The sequence below is a fragment of the Artemia franciscana genome, chromosome 16 (assembly GCF_032884065.1).
Source record: "Artemia franciscana chromosome 16, ASM3288406v1, whole genome shotgun sequence".
In the NCBI taxonomy this organism is placed as follows: domain Eukaryota; kingdom Metazoa; phylum Arthropoda; class Branchiopoda; order Anostraca; family Artemiidae; genus Artemia; species Artemia franciscana.
In genome coordinates, this window is record NC_088878.1 from 35,269,064 (window position 1) to 35,288,747 (window position 19,684).

The 19,684-nt window shown below is 34.2% G+C and overlaps 1 protein-coding gene across 2 annotated transcripts in view; it reads right to left on the bottom strand.

Moving 5' to 3' along the window:
• Nucleotides 1-19,684, bottom strand: part of LOC136037390 (large proline-rich protein BAG6-like) — a 73,178-nt gene that overhangs the window by 41,824 nt on the left and 11,670 nt on the right. For both annotated transcript variants that reach the window (XM_065720134.1, XM_065720135.1), the window contains exons 3-5: nt 13,637-13,754; nt 10,559-10,708; nt 5,303-5,462 (exon numbers count right to left, since the gene is read on the bottom strand). In XM_065720134.1, coding sequence (XP_065576206.1) covers nt 5,303-5,462; nt 10,559-10,708; nt 13,637-13,754 — 428 coding nt within the window. The remainder of the gene's footprint in view (nt 1-5,302; nt 5,463-10,558; nt 10,709-13,636; nt 13,755-19,684) is intronic.

Below are 19,684 nucleotides of genomic sequence, written 5' to 3' on the forward strand. Positions count from 1 at the left end.
AGTGAAATTTCTTTTTACTTTTGTCCAGAAGTAGCACTCACCCTTCGGTAGACTGGACCATATTTGGAAGAAGCCAATGATCAAACGAGCCAGGAAAATGAAGATCCGTGGAGGGTCAGTGTATTTGATCCTCCTGTACGGAGCTGAAACTTGGCCTGCAACTGTAACTGTCCAGCGCTGTCTCGACATCCTTCAGTCTAAGTGGCGTCGGACAATTGAGATGATCTGTAATGCATGATTTAACGCTGCATTTCATTCCACTTCTTCAATATTTTACCCAGTTTGTTGCTACTCTATTCCTACTTGTCGATGACATTTCGTTGTACCTATGAAAATGCAGGGGGAGACCATGCCTCCCCCTAGATTCAAAAGTTAGCTTGTTATTTGAATTTCATAGTTCTTTTTTAACTAAGTTAACAAGTGATACTGGCAAACTGGTCGTTTGTAATTGTCACCTATCAGCTTCCTTCTTTCACAGCTATTAAACAAAAAACAAAACAAGTTTTTCATCCGAATGTAAGGAGCAACATCAGAACTTAAAACGAATGGAAATTACTCAGCATATGAGGAGGGCTACCCGTTCCTAAGCCCTCGCTTTTTACGCTAAAGTCTTAAAGTTTTTTAAATAAACATCTCATTCAAATTTAACAGGCCTTGTCTTTGAACAGTCTTTCATTAAGAATTGTGACGAAAAGTAAAACAAAATTTGCATATTAATTTTACATTTTTTTGGCCAAAGGGCTTTCTCAAAGTTTTGATCGGACGATTTTGAGAAAAAAGGGGCAGGAGAGGGGGCCAAGTTGCCCTCCAATTTTTTCGTTTACTTAAAAAGGCCACCTTTAATTTTTTATACGAACGTTTTTATTAGTAATAAATATACGCAACTTATAAATTAACATACGTAATGAACTTTTATATTCATATATTTTTATTACCTATATGAGGGGGTTCGCCCCCTCGTCAATACCTCACTCTTTACACTAAATGGATTCTGCTCCAACTCTTTAAGAATGACCCCCGAACCAAAAAGGCTGTTTAATTAGAATAAATAGCTTTTTTGAGCTATTTATTACCAAAACTTTTTTTTTCCAAGATTTATTACCAACATTTTTTGAGCTATTTATTACATTTTTTACCAAAAATGTTTCAGCGCAAAGAGTGATGGTCGAGGAAGAGACAGCCCTCCTCACATACGGAATAAATTCCATTCGTTTTAAGTTTTAGTGTAGCTCCTTACTTTCAGTTGAAAAAACTTACGCCAGAAAATCCCCCCGGGTAAAATTCCGCCTGGAAATCCCCTCCCCCCTAACACAAACTTCAATTCAAACGAAAAATTCTCCGACTAAAAATAACTATAAATTTTCCCATAACAAGTACTATATGTCCAATGGGCAAATTGCGTAGCTTACAGCCTTTTTCCTGCAACTATGGGGGTCATGTAATCCCCAGAGGCATAGTTATTGGGACTTTCAACTATGCTGAATCAAAGAGCTACATCAAATTTGGATCATTTGTATCTGGGCAAAAGGGACGTGAGAAGGTGACTTGTTGCCCTCTAATATTTTTGGTCCGTTGTGGACAAAGTGGACTAGAACTTTTGATTATCGATCAAATGGCCCCTCTCTTGATCTTCTAGGATCACTGGTTCGATACGATCGCCCATGAAAAAAAAAAAAAAAAACAACGACAAAAAACAAATAAACATGCACTCAAAGTCTTTCTTCTGGCAAAAAATGCAAAATTCTTTTTTTGTACATAAGAGCTTATAACATCTACGGTAGGGTTCTGTGATATGCTGAATCTTATGGTGTGTTTTACATCAAATTTGCTTGACTTTTGGGAGGAATTTCTCCCCTTTCTAAAAAAAAATTGGGAAAACATTCTCGTGTTCGTCACTTTTGACGGGTAACACATTTTTGGAATTAGCATAAAAATTCAATTCGTTTGATGTTTCTATTGCTATAAAAATTCTATTTTTAGTATTTTGGTTACTACTGAGCCGAGTCGCTCCTTATTTATAGTTCGCTACCACGAACTGTTTGATTAAATAGCACTGTTACTTATTTTACACTTATTGTAAAAACCCTTGGTTCGAAATATCTAAAGCAGTTCCCAGCCTCTGTTTTATCACCCTATTCTAAACCAGAAATGTGACCTTTGAGCGTTCAGTCAAAAGCTAAGCGTCGGCTTGTCAGTTTATCTTTATTGTTCTAGTGGATTCATAATCAAACCACAATCAACTCGGCGTCTTCTGTCTCGACTGTGCACATAACGAAAGAAGTACTAGTCATTGTAAACTGTTTACCAATCCACTTTAATCAGAAAGTTTCCTGATTTATAAGGCACTTGCTCTGATTTCTTGGACATACGAGACACTGCAAAAATATGAGACATGATAGCGAATGCAACAACTCAAGCAAAACACATCCGAAATCTTGGCTTTACATGATAATCCTAAAACTGGTATAAAACCGGTGCCAAAGAAGTCAAGCCAATTCCATTCCCTTATAAAACTTTCTTTTAAACTCAGTAAACGGTGAGCGAAATTTCAGTCAACCGGTTCAACAGGACACCGGTCAACTTCTGTACGTCAAAGTATCGGAACGTTTTATGAGCGAGATGGATCAACCTTTCACGTAAAATATACTTCTACTCAACACTTTATCTGCCGTTTATTCGTCAAGTTCCGATCTTTTCGAATTTTAAAAGTGGAATAGATTGTGTTTTTTTATCAAAGGATACTCGGTATCGATGACTATGCCACAGAACCCCAGTTTTCTCTTGCAAAATACATTTTCTCCGACCTATTGAAATTTCGCCTCACCCAATTTCCTATTCGCAGTGCAAAAGTTGATGAGGCTAATTGCCACTTTGCTTGCGACCACTGCCAGCATTGGCCCTAGTGCCCTCTAATTTCTATCTCGCTATCACCATCTATCTCTCTTTGCCTCTTACCTCTTGGTCTTAGAATACACCTAGATACAGGTGCAACCTGAAACTCGTTCCAGCAGCCTAAAACTGTTTCTGAATTCATATATTTCTAATCTTCTTCTCTTTTAATTTTTCAGTTTTCCCTCGTGTAAAATCTGTTTTGTTCCATAGCCAAACAGACAGTGAGCATTCTAGCATACTTTTTTGAGGCTAAGAAAATTGAAGCATATTGAAATAGCCCTATTACAAGCAGCTACTGACACTTACTCTATTTAATGCCGAAGACCACACTGCCTTTCCATATTACAAATACAGAAGAAAGAATAATGAGGGCTTTTTTCCTAAGACAGTGTATTTCTGCCCTATATCTAAGGGCCGTCTTCAGCAAAGAAAATAAAAAAATAACACACAAAACACTTACAGTAAAGCTCTTGGTTAGAAATCCGTTTTTTAAAATAGCCTTGGCATCATTACTTCTAAACAAAAAGTTCAGTCAAGACTATGTGATAAAAGCTAACATTTTACAAGCTAAAAAGGCTCATTCATTTCTCTGACTGTATTTACTAAAAACTGGAATAATTTCTTATTGCGATGTTTGCCTTCTCTGCAGCTAATCTTGTAGTTCCTTTAGGATTGAACTTGTTTTTTTCGGTTCATATTTTTGTTTTATTTTGAATTAGATTATTTTCTATAATTGCCATATTTTAAAATATAAAATAAAATATAATGGAAACATTCAAATAGGTTTTGTTCATTAAAAAAAAAAAAAAAAAAAAAAAACACTGTCTTGGGAGAAAAAGTCCTCATTATTCTGTCTCCTGTATTTGTATTAATCTTTTTTAGCTAGGTCTCACTACGAGACCATCTCCTATTCGTGTTTAGGGCCCAGGAAAATCGGAGCTAAATGGTTATGAACTGCTTTATACCTTTGTATTAAGTGTGCCAGGCATCTTTACAAAAAGTAGAAAAAAAAACAAAACAAGGTAAGACAATAATGCAAGATAATGCGATCACCAATCTTCAACGGTGGCTTCAAATCCTTAATTTACCAGACTACCACAGCGACATCTGCTGCAGCAACGAGGGTAAATACTAGTGTATGAGCCGGTGATGTTGGTAAACATCTTCGTCATAATAAGTAAAAAAAAAATCCAGGCGATCCAAGGAAGAGATGTCTTTGACCAAGTAAGGAAGATATTTACGCTACCCTTTCCCAACAAAGGTATACTGAAATGTAGCGCTAACAGTGAGGGCTCTATAGGGTTTTAACCATCCTTGCAAAGGGGACAATTTTAGAGTGTAAAACGAATTTTGTTTGACAGAACTCACCTTACCATTACATCTACACAAAACATCTACAATAAGATTCATGGCAAAAGACTAGAGATGGAACCTAAAAGACAGGTAGGCACCCCTCTCATAATGTAAAAAAAAAGAAGAAAAGCACAGAAAATTAAAACGCCCATCAAAAATTACCAGAAGGTACCATTGAAATTCATTCAATGAATGAATGTATTTTTCTGACTTATCACTATTATTATTATTATTCAACTTAAAAAAAATATAAAAACAATATTAAGCCCCAATAGAGAGCAGAGCTCGTAAGGCCGGGACAGTATAAATACATAGAAAAAAACACCAACATCTCATCATACTAATAATTCCAAAAATTAACACGGCAAAAAACAAACAAAATAGAAAAAAAACACAAATGAGAAGTAACAAAAATAAGTAAATAACAAAATATCGGCCAGGAGGGGCGTGGGAGGCCATCCCAAACACAGGGACACAAAAACAAAACACACCAAAGAGAACATCAAACAATTTAATATTCCATCATCAATGGTAAATAATCAAACATTAGCAAACAATCTTTAACAATTGTTTTTTAAATAGAGCTGAGACTTTTGGGATGGATCAAACAGAATTTTGTCATTCAGGTTATAATTGTTTGCAATGAAGGGTATTTGGTACCTAATCGAAAACCTTGACCTTTCAAAACTTACAAAAGGAATTTGGTATATCCAAGACCGCCGACAATCAGAACGAGGAAGTAAAATAAACAGCGATTTATCGTAGAAATAATTATTAGAATTTTGAATTTGAAAACAAACATCAGAAAACTTTTTTTTAAACCTTCTCAGGTTTATGACGTCAAATTGTTTAACCCTTCTTCTTAATTCACTGGCTTTTTTTAGCGTTTTTTTTTTACCCTGAAATATGAATTTAGCCAATTTGGGCTTATGAAAGTCAGTTTTTAAATAAAATCTTATCTTATTACTAAGAAACATCTTCGGCTTCCAGCTTTCTCAGCGATTACGTGGACAAATTCTAACGCATAATGAGAGTAGCAAATATAGAAATGTCTTACCCTAAATCAGAAACAGAGAAATCAAGCGGATTTTGCTCATCATCATCACGCACACCAATACGGTGTATGACACTCCTTGCACCGTTAAACATCCTTTGAGCAGTTGAAGCACGCATCTGGGAACTGCTAGGTAAATTCAGCGATGGTGGTAAGTTGCCTCCTGAGCAAAAAGAAAAATGAAAAAAGACTGTGACACTAAAGATTATTTGCAAATTTAGTGTAAAATTAAATAAAAAAAAAACTAATTTTTTAGCTGAAAGTAAGGAGCGACATTAAAACTTAAAACGAACAGAAATTACTCCGTATATGAAATGGGTTGTCCCCTCCGCAATCCCTCGCTTTTTACGCTAAAGCTTTTAATTGTTTTAAAAAATAGAATTGTGGCAAAGAGTCAAACTTTAGCGTAAAGAGCGAGGGACTGCGGAGGGGACAACCCATTTCATATACGGAGTAATTTCTGTTCGTTTTAAGTTTTAATGTCGCTCCTTATTTTCAGCTAAAAAAATTAGTTTTTTTTTATTTAATTTCTGAACGTTTTTGATGCATGTTTGGTTTTGGCTCTCCGCACATAAATTATTAAAATGAAATTTGTACATTAATTCTTTTTTTGGCTAAATGGCTTTCTCTTAGTTTCGATCAGACGATTTTGAGAAATAAGGGGTGGAGAAGGAGGTCTAGTTGCCCTCCAATTTTTCGGTTATTTAAAAATGCAACTAGAACTTTTAATTTTTAAATAATGTTTTTATTAGTAAAAAATATACGTAACTTAACTTACGCAACAAACTTTCATAATCTTATATTTTTATCATGTATACGAGGGGGTTTGTACCCTCGTTAATACCTCGCTCTTTACACTAAATCGTAAGTTTTGTCCCAATTCTTTAAGAATGACCCCTGAATCAGAAAGGCCGTACAATAAATAGTTGAAATTACTAAAAATACTTTAGCATAAAGAGCGAGGTATTTATCTCCTCCAAAATACCTCGCTCTTTATGCTAAAGTATTTTTAGAACCCCTCATATGCGTAATAATCTCTGTTCGTTTTAAGTTTCAATGCTACTCCTTCCTTTCATTTGAAAAAACGGTTTCATGTTTATTTTTCATTGTTTTCTTATAGTAATGCTAGAAAATCCTGCGCCCTTTTCATTGAATTTTTTCCCCCATGACAGATTCCTCCGAGGAAAGATCCTCCATCATAGCCCCCTCCCCTCAGCCCCATACCCAAACAAAATAAAATCCCCCTGAAAACGTCTGTACACTTCCCAATAACCATTACTATATGTAAACACTGGTCAAAGTTTGTAACTTGCAACCCCTCCCCCAGGGATTGTGGGGGAGTAAGTCATCCCCAAAGACATAGTTATTATGGTTTTCGACTATGCTGAACAAAGTGGCTATCTCAAAATGTTGATTCGTTGACTTTGGGAAAAAATGAGCGTGGGAGGGGGCCTAGATGCCTTCCAATTTTTTTGTTCACTTAAAAAGGGCACTAGAACTTTTCGTTTCCGTTTAAATGAGCCCTCTTGCGACATTCTAGGACCACTTGGTCGATACGATGACCCCTGGGAAAAAGAAAAAAACAACAAAAACAAACAAATAAACACGCACCCGTGATTTGTCTTCTGGCAGAAAATACAAAATTCCACATTTTTGTAGATATGAGCTTGAAACGTCTACAGTAGGGTTCTCTGATACGCTGAATCTGATGGTGTGATTTTCGTTAAGATTCTATGACTTTTAGGGGGTGTTTACCCCTATTTTCATAAATAAGGCAAATTTTCTCAGGCTCGTAACTTTTGATGGGTAAGACTAAACTTGATGAAACTTACACATTTAAAATCAGCATTAAAATGCAATTCTTTTGATGTATCTATTGATATCAAAATTCAATTTTTTAGAGTTTTGGTTACTATTGAGCCGGGTCGCTCCTTACTACAGTTCGTTACCACGAACTGTTTGAAATATACTTTTGGCCTATGTGTGTATGTGTGAATGAAAATGTTTCATTTTGTATCCGAGTGTAAAGAGCTGTCTGAGTTGCGAAATGAATGTTTTGTAAGAGTGTCTGGGAGTGGCTGAAAATGTTTCATTTTGTATCCGAGTGTAAAGAGCTGTCTGAGTTGCGGAATGAATGTTTTGTAAGAATGTCTGGGAGTGGTTGAAAATGTTTCATTTTGTATCCGAGTGTAAAGAGCTGTCTGAGTTGCGGAATGAATGTTTTGTAAGAGTGTCTGGGAGTGGTTGAAAATGTTTCATTTTGTATCCGAGTGTAAAGAGCTGTCTGAGTTGCGGAATGAATGTTTTGTAAGAGTGTCTGGGAGTGGTTGAAAATGTTTCATTTTGTATCCGAGTGTAAAGAGCTGTCTGAGTTGCGGAATGAATGTTTTGTAAGAGTGTCTGGGAGTGGTTGAAAATGTTTCATTTTGTATCCGAGTGTAAAGAGCTGTCTGAGTTGCGGAATGAATGTTTTGTAAGAGTGTCTGGGAGTGGTTGAAAATGTTTCATTTTGTATCCGAGTGTAAAGAGCTGTCTGAGTTGCGGAATGAATGTTTTGTAAGAGTGTCTGGGAGTGGTTGAAAATGTTTCATTTTGTATCCGAGTGTAAAGAGCTGTCTGAGTTGCGGAATGAATGTTTTGTAAGAGTGTCTGGGAGTGGTTGAAAATGTTTCATTTTGTATCCGAGTGTAAAGAGCTGTCTGAGTTGCGGAATGAATGTTTTGTAAGAGTGCCTGGGAGTGGTTGAAAATGTTTCATTTTGTATCCGAGTGTAAAGAGCTGTCTGAGTTGCGGAATGAATGTTTTGTAAGAGTGTCTGGGATTGGTTGAAAATGTTTCATTTTTGTATCCGAGTGTAAAGAGCTGTCTGAGTTGCGGAATGAATGTTTTGTAAGAGTGTCTGGGAGTGGTTGAAAATGTTTCATTTTGTATTCGAGTGTAAAGAGCTGTCTGAGTTGCGGAATGAATGTTTTGTAAGAATGTCTGGGAGTGGTTGAAAATGTTTCATTTTGTATCCGAGTGTAAAGAGCTGTCTGAGTTGCGGAATGAATGTTTTGTAAGAGTGTCTGGGAGTGGTTGAAAATGTTTCATTTTGTATCCGAGTGTAAAGAGCTGTCTGAGTTGCGGAATAAATGTTTTGTAAAAGTGTCTGGGAGTGGTTGAAAATGTTTCATTTTGTATCCGAGTGTAAAGAGCTGTCTGAGTTGCGGAATGAATCTTTTGTAAGAGTGTCTGGGAGTGATTATTGGTTAATTAAGCGGATGGCTGAGAGGAACGCACATGCTATTAAACAGTTGTGCAATTTTCTTCGTTTAGGGGATTAAACATAGGGAATCATGTTTAATGGGATTGTTTATTATGGATTTTAGGAGTTGAATTTTATTATGGTTCTTGTTCGGTTACTAAAACGTTGGACCTTATTCTTTTTTTTGTATTATTTAAAGTTGTATTTCTTCCTCAGCCTTTTTTTTTAAGGTCTATATTGTGTTGCTATGGCCCGCAGGATTTTTGCAATAGATTTTATCTTATATTCATTTCGTATATAAGTTGGATTTGAAGTTGGAAGGAAGAAGCTTAGATGCGATCAGGTTCTACTCACAAGATAAAACCTGGAACTGAAGTCAAGCCCATATGTCTTCTTTTTTATATAAATTTGCGTTTGATATAATTTACTGTTCAAAATGATGAAAATATCACAGTACTTGATTTTTAAGTGTGTTAACTTGTTTCGCGTTTAGTGTTATGCGATAGTATTAATTTATATCACACATTAATTAAAAAGATATTTTAAAAAACGCGTTTTCCAATGAAAAGCAAGTAAATAAAACAAACCAAAGACGAACAGCAACTACCAAAAACAGGAGTTGGGCTAAAACCCTCTAAGCCTTCTCAAGGCCGAGGCGTCATTTGTGCTTTAATGAAAACAATTTTAATATATATATATATATATATATATATATATATATATATATAAAGGCTAATCATAATGTAAAAATATCAGTGGCGCTACCTGTCCCCTTCTTTCCTTCTGAGACCTATACACGACTTTAATATCATTTGTATTTTACTGAAAATCAGAGCAACAAAAAAAAAAAAAAAAAAAAAACAATTCGTCAAAATAGCCAAAATTGTTGAAAAGAATAATGAAAGTAGACTTACTGTTAATTACAAAATGATATTTATTCCTAGAAGACGTGAAAATGAGAAAATGTTTTCTCCCTCTTAAATTTTGATAAATACATTTGCCCCCCCCCCACCCCAAGTTTTCATGAATTGACGCCACTGTTGCAAGCACCAACTGCTGATATAAAACAGGATATTCAAGGTATCTAGGCCACAAAAAAAAAAAAAAAATCAAAGTCACAAGTCGCTTCCCTAACTTTTGATATGAGTGAGAAAAGAAGATACAAAGCAGTTTGGGGAAAATTTTTTTAATTTTCCTGAAAACCAAATAAGATAGGAGAAAATAAGTTTTCAGTTGAACCTTTTCCGATCCACAAAAAAGTTCACATAATGTCTTCTAATTAAATTTGTACTTGAACTCATTTTCAAGCTGAATCTAATCCATTCCGTTAATATTTACTAGCTCTAGTTCTAGAAGGAGAAATAAAATTCATTTTGCTAAAGGAAAAAATACACTTTGACATCAAGTTTAGACTAACATTATAATATATAAATAATATAATGAAGTAAAATAATACAATGACATAGATAATAAATAAAATAAAAACTAAAAATAAATAAAACATGATAAAAACTACTATTACTAGTAACAAATTACCGCAGCACCAATCCACCTGAGGTCAACACAATTACACACACTGCTCCATCCCAATTTATTCAAAGCCTCCCTCTTTACACCTTCCCAGGAAGTTTCAATTTCTTCCTTAAACATTTCCTTATGACATTCTCCCACCCCAACTGAGGACGACCTGATTTTAGTTTAGCCCTAGCGGCTTGGTCAAAAAGGACAATCCAACCTCCTTCTTCTGCACAACGCGCGGTAGCTATCTAAACCTTTCTCTCTTACAACCTGTCTAGAAATAGAAAGCGGGATTGAACCACATTTTTCATACAGCCTACTGTTTGAATTACGGTCATTGAGTTGGGTACCCAAAACAATCAGTAGGCAATTTCTGCAGAAAGCATCTAGCAAATCTTTCGTCCCTTTTCTCAAGTGCCCATACTTCAGAACCATACTTGACTATTGTCATCAATGTAGCGATAAAAAAACAAACAATAATAATATTAAAAACAAACCTAATCGGAAAGCCGTGTGTCGAACATTTGGACCCCCTGCACGACGACGAGTATGATGAGGTGGTGGCGAGTCTCTTCCTCTGTCTTCATCTCCAGTCAAGGTAGTTGGTGGAGGTCTTTGAACTAAGTGGATGGCCTTTCCATTTAAATCTGAAATACGAAATGAAAAAAATCTTTTGTTGACCACAACCCCCTTTTCAGTTTGTAAGCGGACAAATGAAAACTAAAATGAAAGCAAAGGGTAGCACAAATTGAGTACAATTCTATCAGCTGATAATTGATTTTTTAGCTTTAAAACTTTCCAAGAATGAGCAAGAAGTACCAAAGAAAGCAAAAGAGAAAGTTTAATAAAATACCGTTAATAAAATTCATAGTTGTAATTTTAGACTTAACGTTTGAAATACTTTCTATAGTACAGGAAAACTTGAGTCCTACCTCACCTCCTCCTTTCCCCATGAAAACTATTCATTTATTATCTTAAAAATTGAGCTTAATACATGAACTTGATATTAAAAAACATAATATTTTCCAGGCTACACTTAACATTCCCCCCCCCCAAAAAAAAGAAGCCACGACTTGGTGTTTTATTTATGATACAAAATGTTTTGGCGAGGGCAAATGATACCAAATCGGATACTATGCTTTGGCAGCAATAATGTATTTCATACTAGTTGCAGGAAGTTTGTTACGAAGTTGAAGTAGGTAACTTTCAGTAAATTTCAAATATAAGAAACTTTTTATGGTGTATATATTATAGTATATGTTTTATCTCTCGTATAGTTGTGTTATTTTTCTTTCATTATCTTTTATTTACTCCACTTGTCTTGTATTTTAGTGGGTTAAAAATAAATTATTATTATTATAGATATATAATTTTGAAACTTGGAACATAAAATTCAAACATCCAAAACAAAACAGTAACTAATTGTGAACAATTGCAATCTGTATGAAATATATCTGTATAAAATATGTAGCATCAAAACTAAAAAGAAGCAAGAAAAAATTGAAAAGGCTAATATTTTGAAAGAGAAAAGGATACGAATAACCATAAGCATAAACCGTGAAATGCATAGCAGTGGAATGCATACCACCTCATAGAAGAACCACCTCAGACGCCGGCGATCGGCCACCTACAGTATTTTATTTCCTGAAAGTATTTTATTTCCGTTTAATTCCATATTGTCCCAAAGCCTTTGTCGTGTTCTCCAGGACAAAGTCCATCGAAATGGTTCAAGTAAATGGGAATAAAACAGAGCCCTACTTAAACGAACAGAAATTATTCCGTATATAAAGGGGTTGCCCCTCTCCTCAATACCTTGCTCTTAACGCTTAAATTTTTGGGACTCATTGGAACAAAGGTTGAAACTTTAACGTAAAGAGCAAGGTATTGAGGAGGAGGCAACCCTTTCTCAAACGGAATAATTACTATTCATTTTGAGTGTTAATATTGATCCTTACTTTCAGTAGAAAAACTCGTTTTTTTAATTTAATTTCTAATCGTTTTCCAAATAATGCCGGTAAACCTGGCTCTCCCTCCATGAAAAATACCCTACCTTCACTGGAACCTCCATGAAAAATACCCTACCTTCACTGGAACCTCCTCTGTGATAGGTTCCTCCCATGCAAAATACATCCCTCCCCCAATAAAATTCTCTCCAACTTCGGTCCTAATAAGTTTGAAATTGGCAAAATAAGGTTAGTCTGGCCTAACTATCTTTTTTAGTTCTGATTATCGGCTTTCGATGTGTTAAACCAAAAATTATATTTTCAGCAATTTTATTTTATCCAATTTTGTCCAAAAGGGTCCAAGTGACAATTTGGACCCTTTTTGGTGAGATTTTGACAGGATTCTTAACTTTCCAATTAGCAGTGGTGAAAGAACTGACACTCAACGTTAATTTCGAAAAGCAAATACGCTAAATCAGCTCAATTTTCTCAAAGCAAAATTTTCTCAAAATTTTCTCAAAAAAAAATTTCAAAAGAAATTTTCTCAAAAAATTTTTCTCAAAAAAAGCAAAAAAGCAAAAAAAAGCAAAAAAAGCAAAAAAAAAGCAAAATTTGAATTTCGATTTAAAGAGTTGATATTGATATTGCCAAAAAAAAGTTAATCTGCCCTTTAGCTGATAAGGTAACAAAAACTACCTTATCAGCAATTATTTTTGTCAAGTGACAATTTACACCCTTTTTGGTAAGATTTTGACAGGTTTCCATAGCTTTCTAATTAGGAGGAGCGTAGAATTTACCTTCTCTCATATTAAGGAGATGATAGTTTAATAGTTTAATCTAGTCAATTATACTTAATTTGAAAAAGCAAATGCACTAAATGAGCTCTATTTCCCAAGGCATTGCTGTATAAAAGCTAAATCTTGATTTAAAGAGTCGGGTCGGAGGGCTGGTAACCCTCTTCGCATTTACGGTAACTCGGCATACTATGAAAAAAAAAAATACAATTGAATAAGAAAAAAATCTTAAATGAAAATAAAGAGCAATATTCAACCTTAATAGGAACAAATAGTGCGATTGAAATGCGTATAGTTTTCCATATTATTCCAGTCTTAAGTCATCTTTTAAAATATAATAAATATAAATATAATAACATCAGCATAAATAATAAACACCCTTATAACTTTCCATGCTTTTCTAGTTTTAAATCATCTTTTAAAATATAATAAACATAAAAATAATAAATCAATAGTGAACAATAAACGTCCCCATAGCTTTTCATGTTGTTCTAGCTTTAAGTCATCTTTTAAAATATAATAAATATACATATAAGAACATCAGCATAAATAGTAAACACCCTTATAACTTTCCATGCTCTTCTAGTTTTAAGTTATCTTTTAAAATATAATAAATATAAACATAATAACATCAGCATAACTAATAAACACCCGTATAGCTTCCCATAGTTTTAAATCATCTTTTAAAATATAATAAATATAAAAATAATAAATTAATAGTGAACAATAAACATCCTCATAGCTTTTCATGTTGTTCTAGCTTTAAGTCATCTTTTAAAATATAATAATTATAAAAAATTTACAATAAATATGAGAAATAGACAATAGCAGAGCTTACCGTGTTGTTCTAGCCTTTGGTCATCTTTTAAAACGCGTCCACAATAAATCATACGCTGTGAGTCAGCCGGGATACTAACATCACTTTGTATAAACTCTTTAAATTCTTTCACCGTCAGCTAAAAGTTAAATAAGTAATTAATTCATAAATTAATTAGCTACCTAACATTTTGTACGATTAATAATAGGACTAACTATATAACTAACACTAACTAATACACAAGGAACACTAATAGTGATAAAAACGGTTGACGTTTAAAAAATGTCAAGTATTTTAAATTGTTAAATATTTAAGTTTGTTAAATATTTAGGTCATGAAATATTGGTTTTAAAGAACAGCTTTATTTATAACAGATGAAAAAGGGCTTATATATATGAGCTGTACAGCATTTAGCTGAATAAACGAACTTCCTTTTCTGTATATAGTATGCATGGTATCCATGTCAGGTAATTGATTTAATTGTAATTTCAAATGTTTTTAATGACTATGGATTTAAAAAAGCAGTCACTTTGGGTATAGACTTAATTGGGCAGAAAGAAGGGGGTGCTGGTTCTTCCTGTGCAAATGATTTCCTATTACACAAGTATTGTGCAAGATTTTATTTATTTAATATGTTGTATGATTAATAATAGGACTAACTATGTAACTAACATTAACTAATACATAAAGAACACTAAATATGATAAAACGGCTGGAGTTTTTGAATAGTTGAGACTAACTTTTGAATCAGTAGAAAACAAAGTCTCACTGTAAATATAGCGCCACCTGAAACATGATCTTACTGCGTTATTTTGGGAAAGTATTTAGATAACCATGGTAACAGCCATGGATATATACTACTATTGCTGACACTAACAACTCATCGCATCACCAAGCCACCTGAGGCCAGCATAACTGCGCATGCTCATCCTCCACCCTACTCTATTCAAAACTTCACTCTTTACCCCCATCCCATGAAGTTCCAATTTCCTTAACATTCGCTTTTAAAACCTCTTCCCATCGCATTCTGGGGACCTACTTTTTGCTTGGTCCCAGAAAGATGGTCTAGCCATCTTAGACGTTCTGTCATTACAGCCTTCGAAAGTGGGATCAATTCATACTCAAGCAAATTATTGTTTATATGGAGTCAGTCACAGAGCCATTCCTAGGGTTAGTGGCACTCAGGGAAAAATAATCATAGTATCCCCCTCCTGACTCAAATATAAGTAAAACAGCCAAATCAAAGTGACAAATTTGATCAAAGTGGGCAGCACCAAGCCACTGCACCCAGAGCAACTTGCCCCAGTCACCCGCCTTCCCTGTTTGAACGGCTCTGGTCAAACAAATTCCTAAAATTACCCCTGCACAGTTCCTCTGGAAAACATTTAAAGTACCATCCTCAGCCTTTTTAAGCAACATCGTTTCAGTCACACCTGACCATTGTCATTGGAAGGCTGTCAAAACTCTCAGCTAGCAGACTTGTCTTCCTATTATTCTGAACTTTTCAACTCAAAAACAACATCCTATCTCTAGGCTATTCTATTGCAACATTTTCATTGTTTCCATCTTTACCAATAATACTACCCAGGTAGGAATATTTCGATGACTTAGTATGTCTTCATCATCAGCAGAAATACTTCATCATCAGCAGAGTATTTCTGAGACTGACTATATTTTCGAAGTATCCAGAACTTTTGTATTTGTTTTTCACTGTCTAATAAAAGAACCTATCTCGATAGAACCCTTTATTTGTTTCATAACATCCAGTACCCTCATGAAAAATAAAAAATACACAAAATGCTTAGAATTCGCAAACAGTACAGAAAGTCCCTCTTTTTTTTTTACTAATCCCAATTTCTTTGTTACCCCCTCTTTCTGTTTTTATTAACTTCTTTAATCTCCTTATAAATTCAGCCAGTTGAATTCTCTATCTATCTTTTTTTTCTGAGCAAGCTTACCAATTTTTTTCCTGTGTCTGCTTTTAAGTTTAACTCTGAAATGTAATCTGCAGTGCTTATATTATATAACATTATAAAAAGAATAATATATAAATATGTAAACAATCATATATAATCTAATATTACAAATATACTATAAGGCTAAATTACTAACGATTTTTTATAATATTTAAGATTCTTTATTAAGCCCATGTTGAGTCCTTCCCTTTCTATCACTTCCAACTCCTCTGACACAATGAAATCGCACAAAATTGCCAGGGAGAAAACTAATGTCATAATAAAAATTTTAATTAATAAAAATTCACCAGAACCATGGACATTATTTTATCCATGAAATAATAGATGAAATACCATCCATGAATTTTTTTTATCTGCAATTAATTTTGCAGATTTGTTCCATTTCAGAAGATTGAACTTTTTGTTTACAGGTGATGTTGTTTGTCCTAATTTGTCTTGTATTTTCTGGGGTTAGCATATGTAACACATTTGACACATCTAGCCCAGACGGTTTCAAGCAGCAATCCTCCTAATCTCTGACGTTATTTATGTCTAATAAACCTTTATGATGAGTAGTTATGCTTGTCATGTAAGCAACCTTGGAATGCTCAAATGCACTATCTATTGCAGAAAGTGACATATTTTTTTACCTGGAAGGCGGTGTTTTGAGAATATTTGATTAAAAGATGATATTTTGAAAATTTTGCAGAGACCAGCAATTGACAAAGCAGGTTCAATAGCTGAAATTAGTGTAACTAACTTAAAAAATATTTTTGTGGGACTGTATTTTACTTTCGGACATCCATGTCCATCTCATCCAGGACATCAATGTGCCCTCCTCCTCCCCCGATTTTTAAAAATAGCTTTCTGAGGGTACATTCATTTAATGCGGCTTTTCTTGCCATTTTCATTGAATAATTGAACAAACAACACACTTTCTCCTAGATGTTAAAAAAACATTTTGCCCCCCGCAAATTTCCGTGAATTGATGTCACTCTGTAAGATTTATTTCAGCAATGTCAAACAAACCTATTTCATCCAATTGTCATATTATAATATGATATACTATCAATATCACCAAACAGTTCATGGTAACGAACTGTAAGGAGCAACAGAGCTCAATAGCAACCGAAACTCTAAAAAAACAGAATTTTTATGTCAATAGATATATCAAAAGAATCAGCTTGTTATTCTGATTCAAAATATATAAGATTCATTAAGTTTACCCATCAAAAGCTACGCGCTTGACAAAATTCGCCCAATTTTCGAAAAGGGAGGAAACACCCCCTAAAAGCCAAGGGATCTTAATGAAAATCCCATCGTCAGATTCAGCATATCCTAGAACCTGGTTGTAGAAGTTTCAAGCTCCTATCTGCAAAAATGTGGAATTTTGTATTTTTTGCCAAAAATAACATCACTGATCCGTGTTTATTTGATTTTTGTTTGTTTTCCCAGGGGTGATTGCATCGAACTAATAGTCCAAGGAATAGCAGTAAATTGAATGGAAATTAAAAGTTCAAGTGCTCTTTTTAAGAGACCAAAACGACTAAAGGGCAACCAGCCCCCTCCTCTTCTCTTTCTTTTCTCAAAGATGTCCAATCAAAATTTTGGGATAGCTATTTTGTTCAGCAGAGTTGAAAGGCCCAATATGCCTTTGGAGATAATAACATGACCTCCACAGCTCCTTAGGAAAAGTAAGTTATAAAATCTGTCCATTGTTTGCATATAGTATTTGTATTTGGGAAGTATGCATACAATTTTCGGGTGGGGGGAGGGTGAATTTTCCGCTGGGAGGATTTTCTACGAGGAGAATTTTCCATAAGCAGGGAAATTTCCGGATGGCGAACATTCCTGGGGAAATTTTACACTGGAGGAATTTGCCAGAATTCCTACACACATTACTTTTTATTGGTCTTACTTTCTCTTTACCGGCTCTATTTTACATGTGGAGATGTTAAGGGGAATTGTCTGGGGGAGGAAATCTTTACCGTGTTGGAGTTGTCTGTTGTATACTTCCGTAGGAGAGGGGATTTTTCACCAGAGAATTTCACCATGAGAAGTTTTCCACAGGATAAATTTTCCAGGGGGAATCTTTTGCAGAACAACTTTCTACCAGGTGGTGGGTTATTTGTTGGAAAACTTTTCCACAGAGGATGGAACTTCCAGCACGATTTTAAAAACAATATTTTCAAATAGAAGTATGCTAAGAAAAAATTTTCACCTAAAACTGTCTGCCAAAAATTTATCAGGGGGAATTTTCAGCTAGAATGGAATTGTCTGAGAGGAACTTCCTTGCGGGGGGTATTTTACATGGGAATATATTTCCATGGAGGGATAGTCCTTGGGAAGAAAAAAATTCCATGGAGGGGGAGCAGCATTTCCCGCAATAATTTAAAAACGACTGGAAATTAAATAAAAACACAAAACAAGTTTTTTTGTCAATTGAAAGCAAGGAGCAACATCAAAACTTAAAACGAACAAAAATTATTACTTACATGAGGGGGGCTGCCCTCTCCTCAATATCTTACTCTTTATGCTAAAGTTTGACTTTTTGTCCCAATTCTTTAAGAATGACTGCTGAAACACATGGGCCATTGAATTAGAATAATAAGTTTCTTTAAATGTTCTAAAAGAAACTTTAGTGTAAAGAGTGAAGAGAAGGCAGTCTCCTCACATAAGTAGTAATTTCTGTTCGTTTTAAGTTTTGATATTGCTCCTTACTTTCAGTTGAAATAAAAACTTGCTGTTTTTTTTCTATTCAATATTATGAATAAAATGATAAATTTGGGTGCTTGCCCTGAGGGGTTGCGATACTTCTGGCCTTTATGCTTTGACCATTCTAATCGATATGATAATCCAGAATTTTAACACCATACCTTGTTTGCTACAATAAACCATAAAGTAAAAAAAAAAATACAAAACCCTGTATTTATGTAATTAAGGACTTAAATATTCTTGTAAACGAATCATCTAAAAAGGGGCATTTAAAAATTGATGCTGCAATTTTCATAAATTTAATCCAGCAAAAACTGCTGCAGAGAAAATTTTAGGGAAATTTTTCCCATTTCTGAAATCATGCAAATTTACTTATGCTATTAACTTTTAATGGGTACCTTGAAACATAGAAATCTTTCTATGTTTTTACATTTTTTACATCTTTTTACATTTTTTATAACAGTAAAAAAGAAAAATTCCTGTAATATACTAGTGCTAAGTATATATATATATATATATATATATATATATATATATATATATATATATATATATATATATATATATATATATATATATATATATATATATATATATATTATTTATATACATAAATAATATAAATTATTTGTATGTAATATAAATAATAAATATATATGCACACATAGTATGTATGTATGTATGTATATATTTATTTCCCATCAAAAGAAACAGATGGAGTATAAGATAAAAAAAGCAAAAAACACACTACAAAAGAATACACAAACACAAGAAAAATAAAGAACAAATGGATATCTAACTACAAAAACAAAAACCTATTGCCTCAAAATAATTGCCCAAGGATGAGTAACAATATTAGAGTTATATCTGGCGATCTGGGCTATTATTGCTTCATTAGGGTCGATAATCCCATACCGACTTGTCACAATACAGTTACGTGTCCATGGTGAAAGCCGTAAGAGGTACTTTGCATATTTATAATATGTAGACCGCAATTCTTTCTTATCTTCCTTTTGGAATATCCTCCAAAAGGGACTCAAATACAGATAATGGGGTAGTGCCATTACATTATATAGATGGGTCAAAATCCGCCGATCAAACTGACGCTTATAAACTACAACACGGCTATACGCAAAAGAGATCCGCTTCTGCAGATGACTCTGCAAAAGATGACGTGTTTCAAGCATAGACCGACCAATAGGGATCCCCAAATAAACTATGTGTTTGGCAAGCCAAACAGTAGCACCACCCAGCCTAACATCAACAGCAGACCCTTGCTTAGCATCAAACAACAACACATCTGATTTCTTTTCGTTAAACTGAAGGCCTATTTTTCCATATTCTACTTGAAACTGGATAAAATTCTCCTCTAAACCGCGAAGGAGGCGGCTCAGATTAA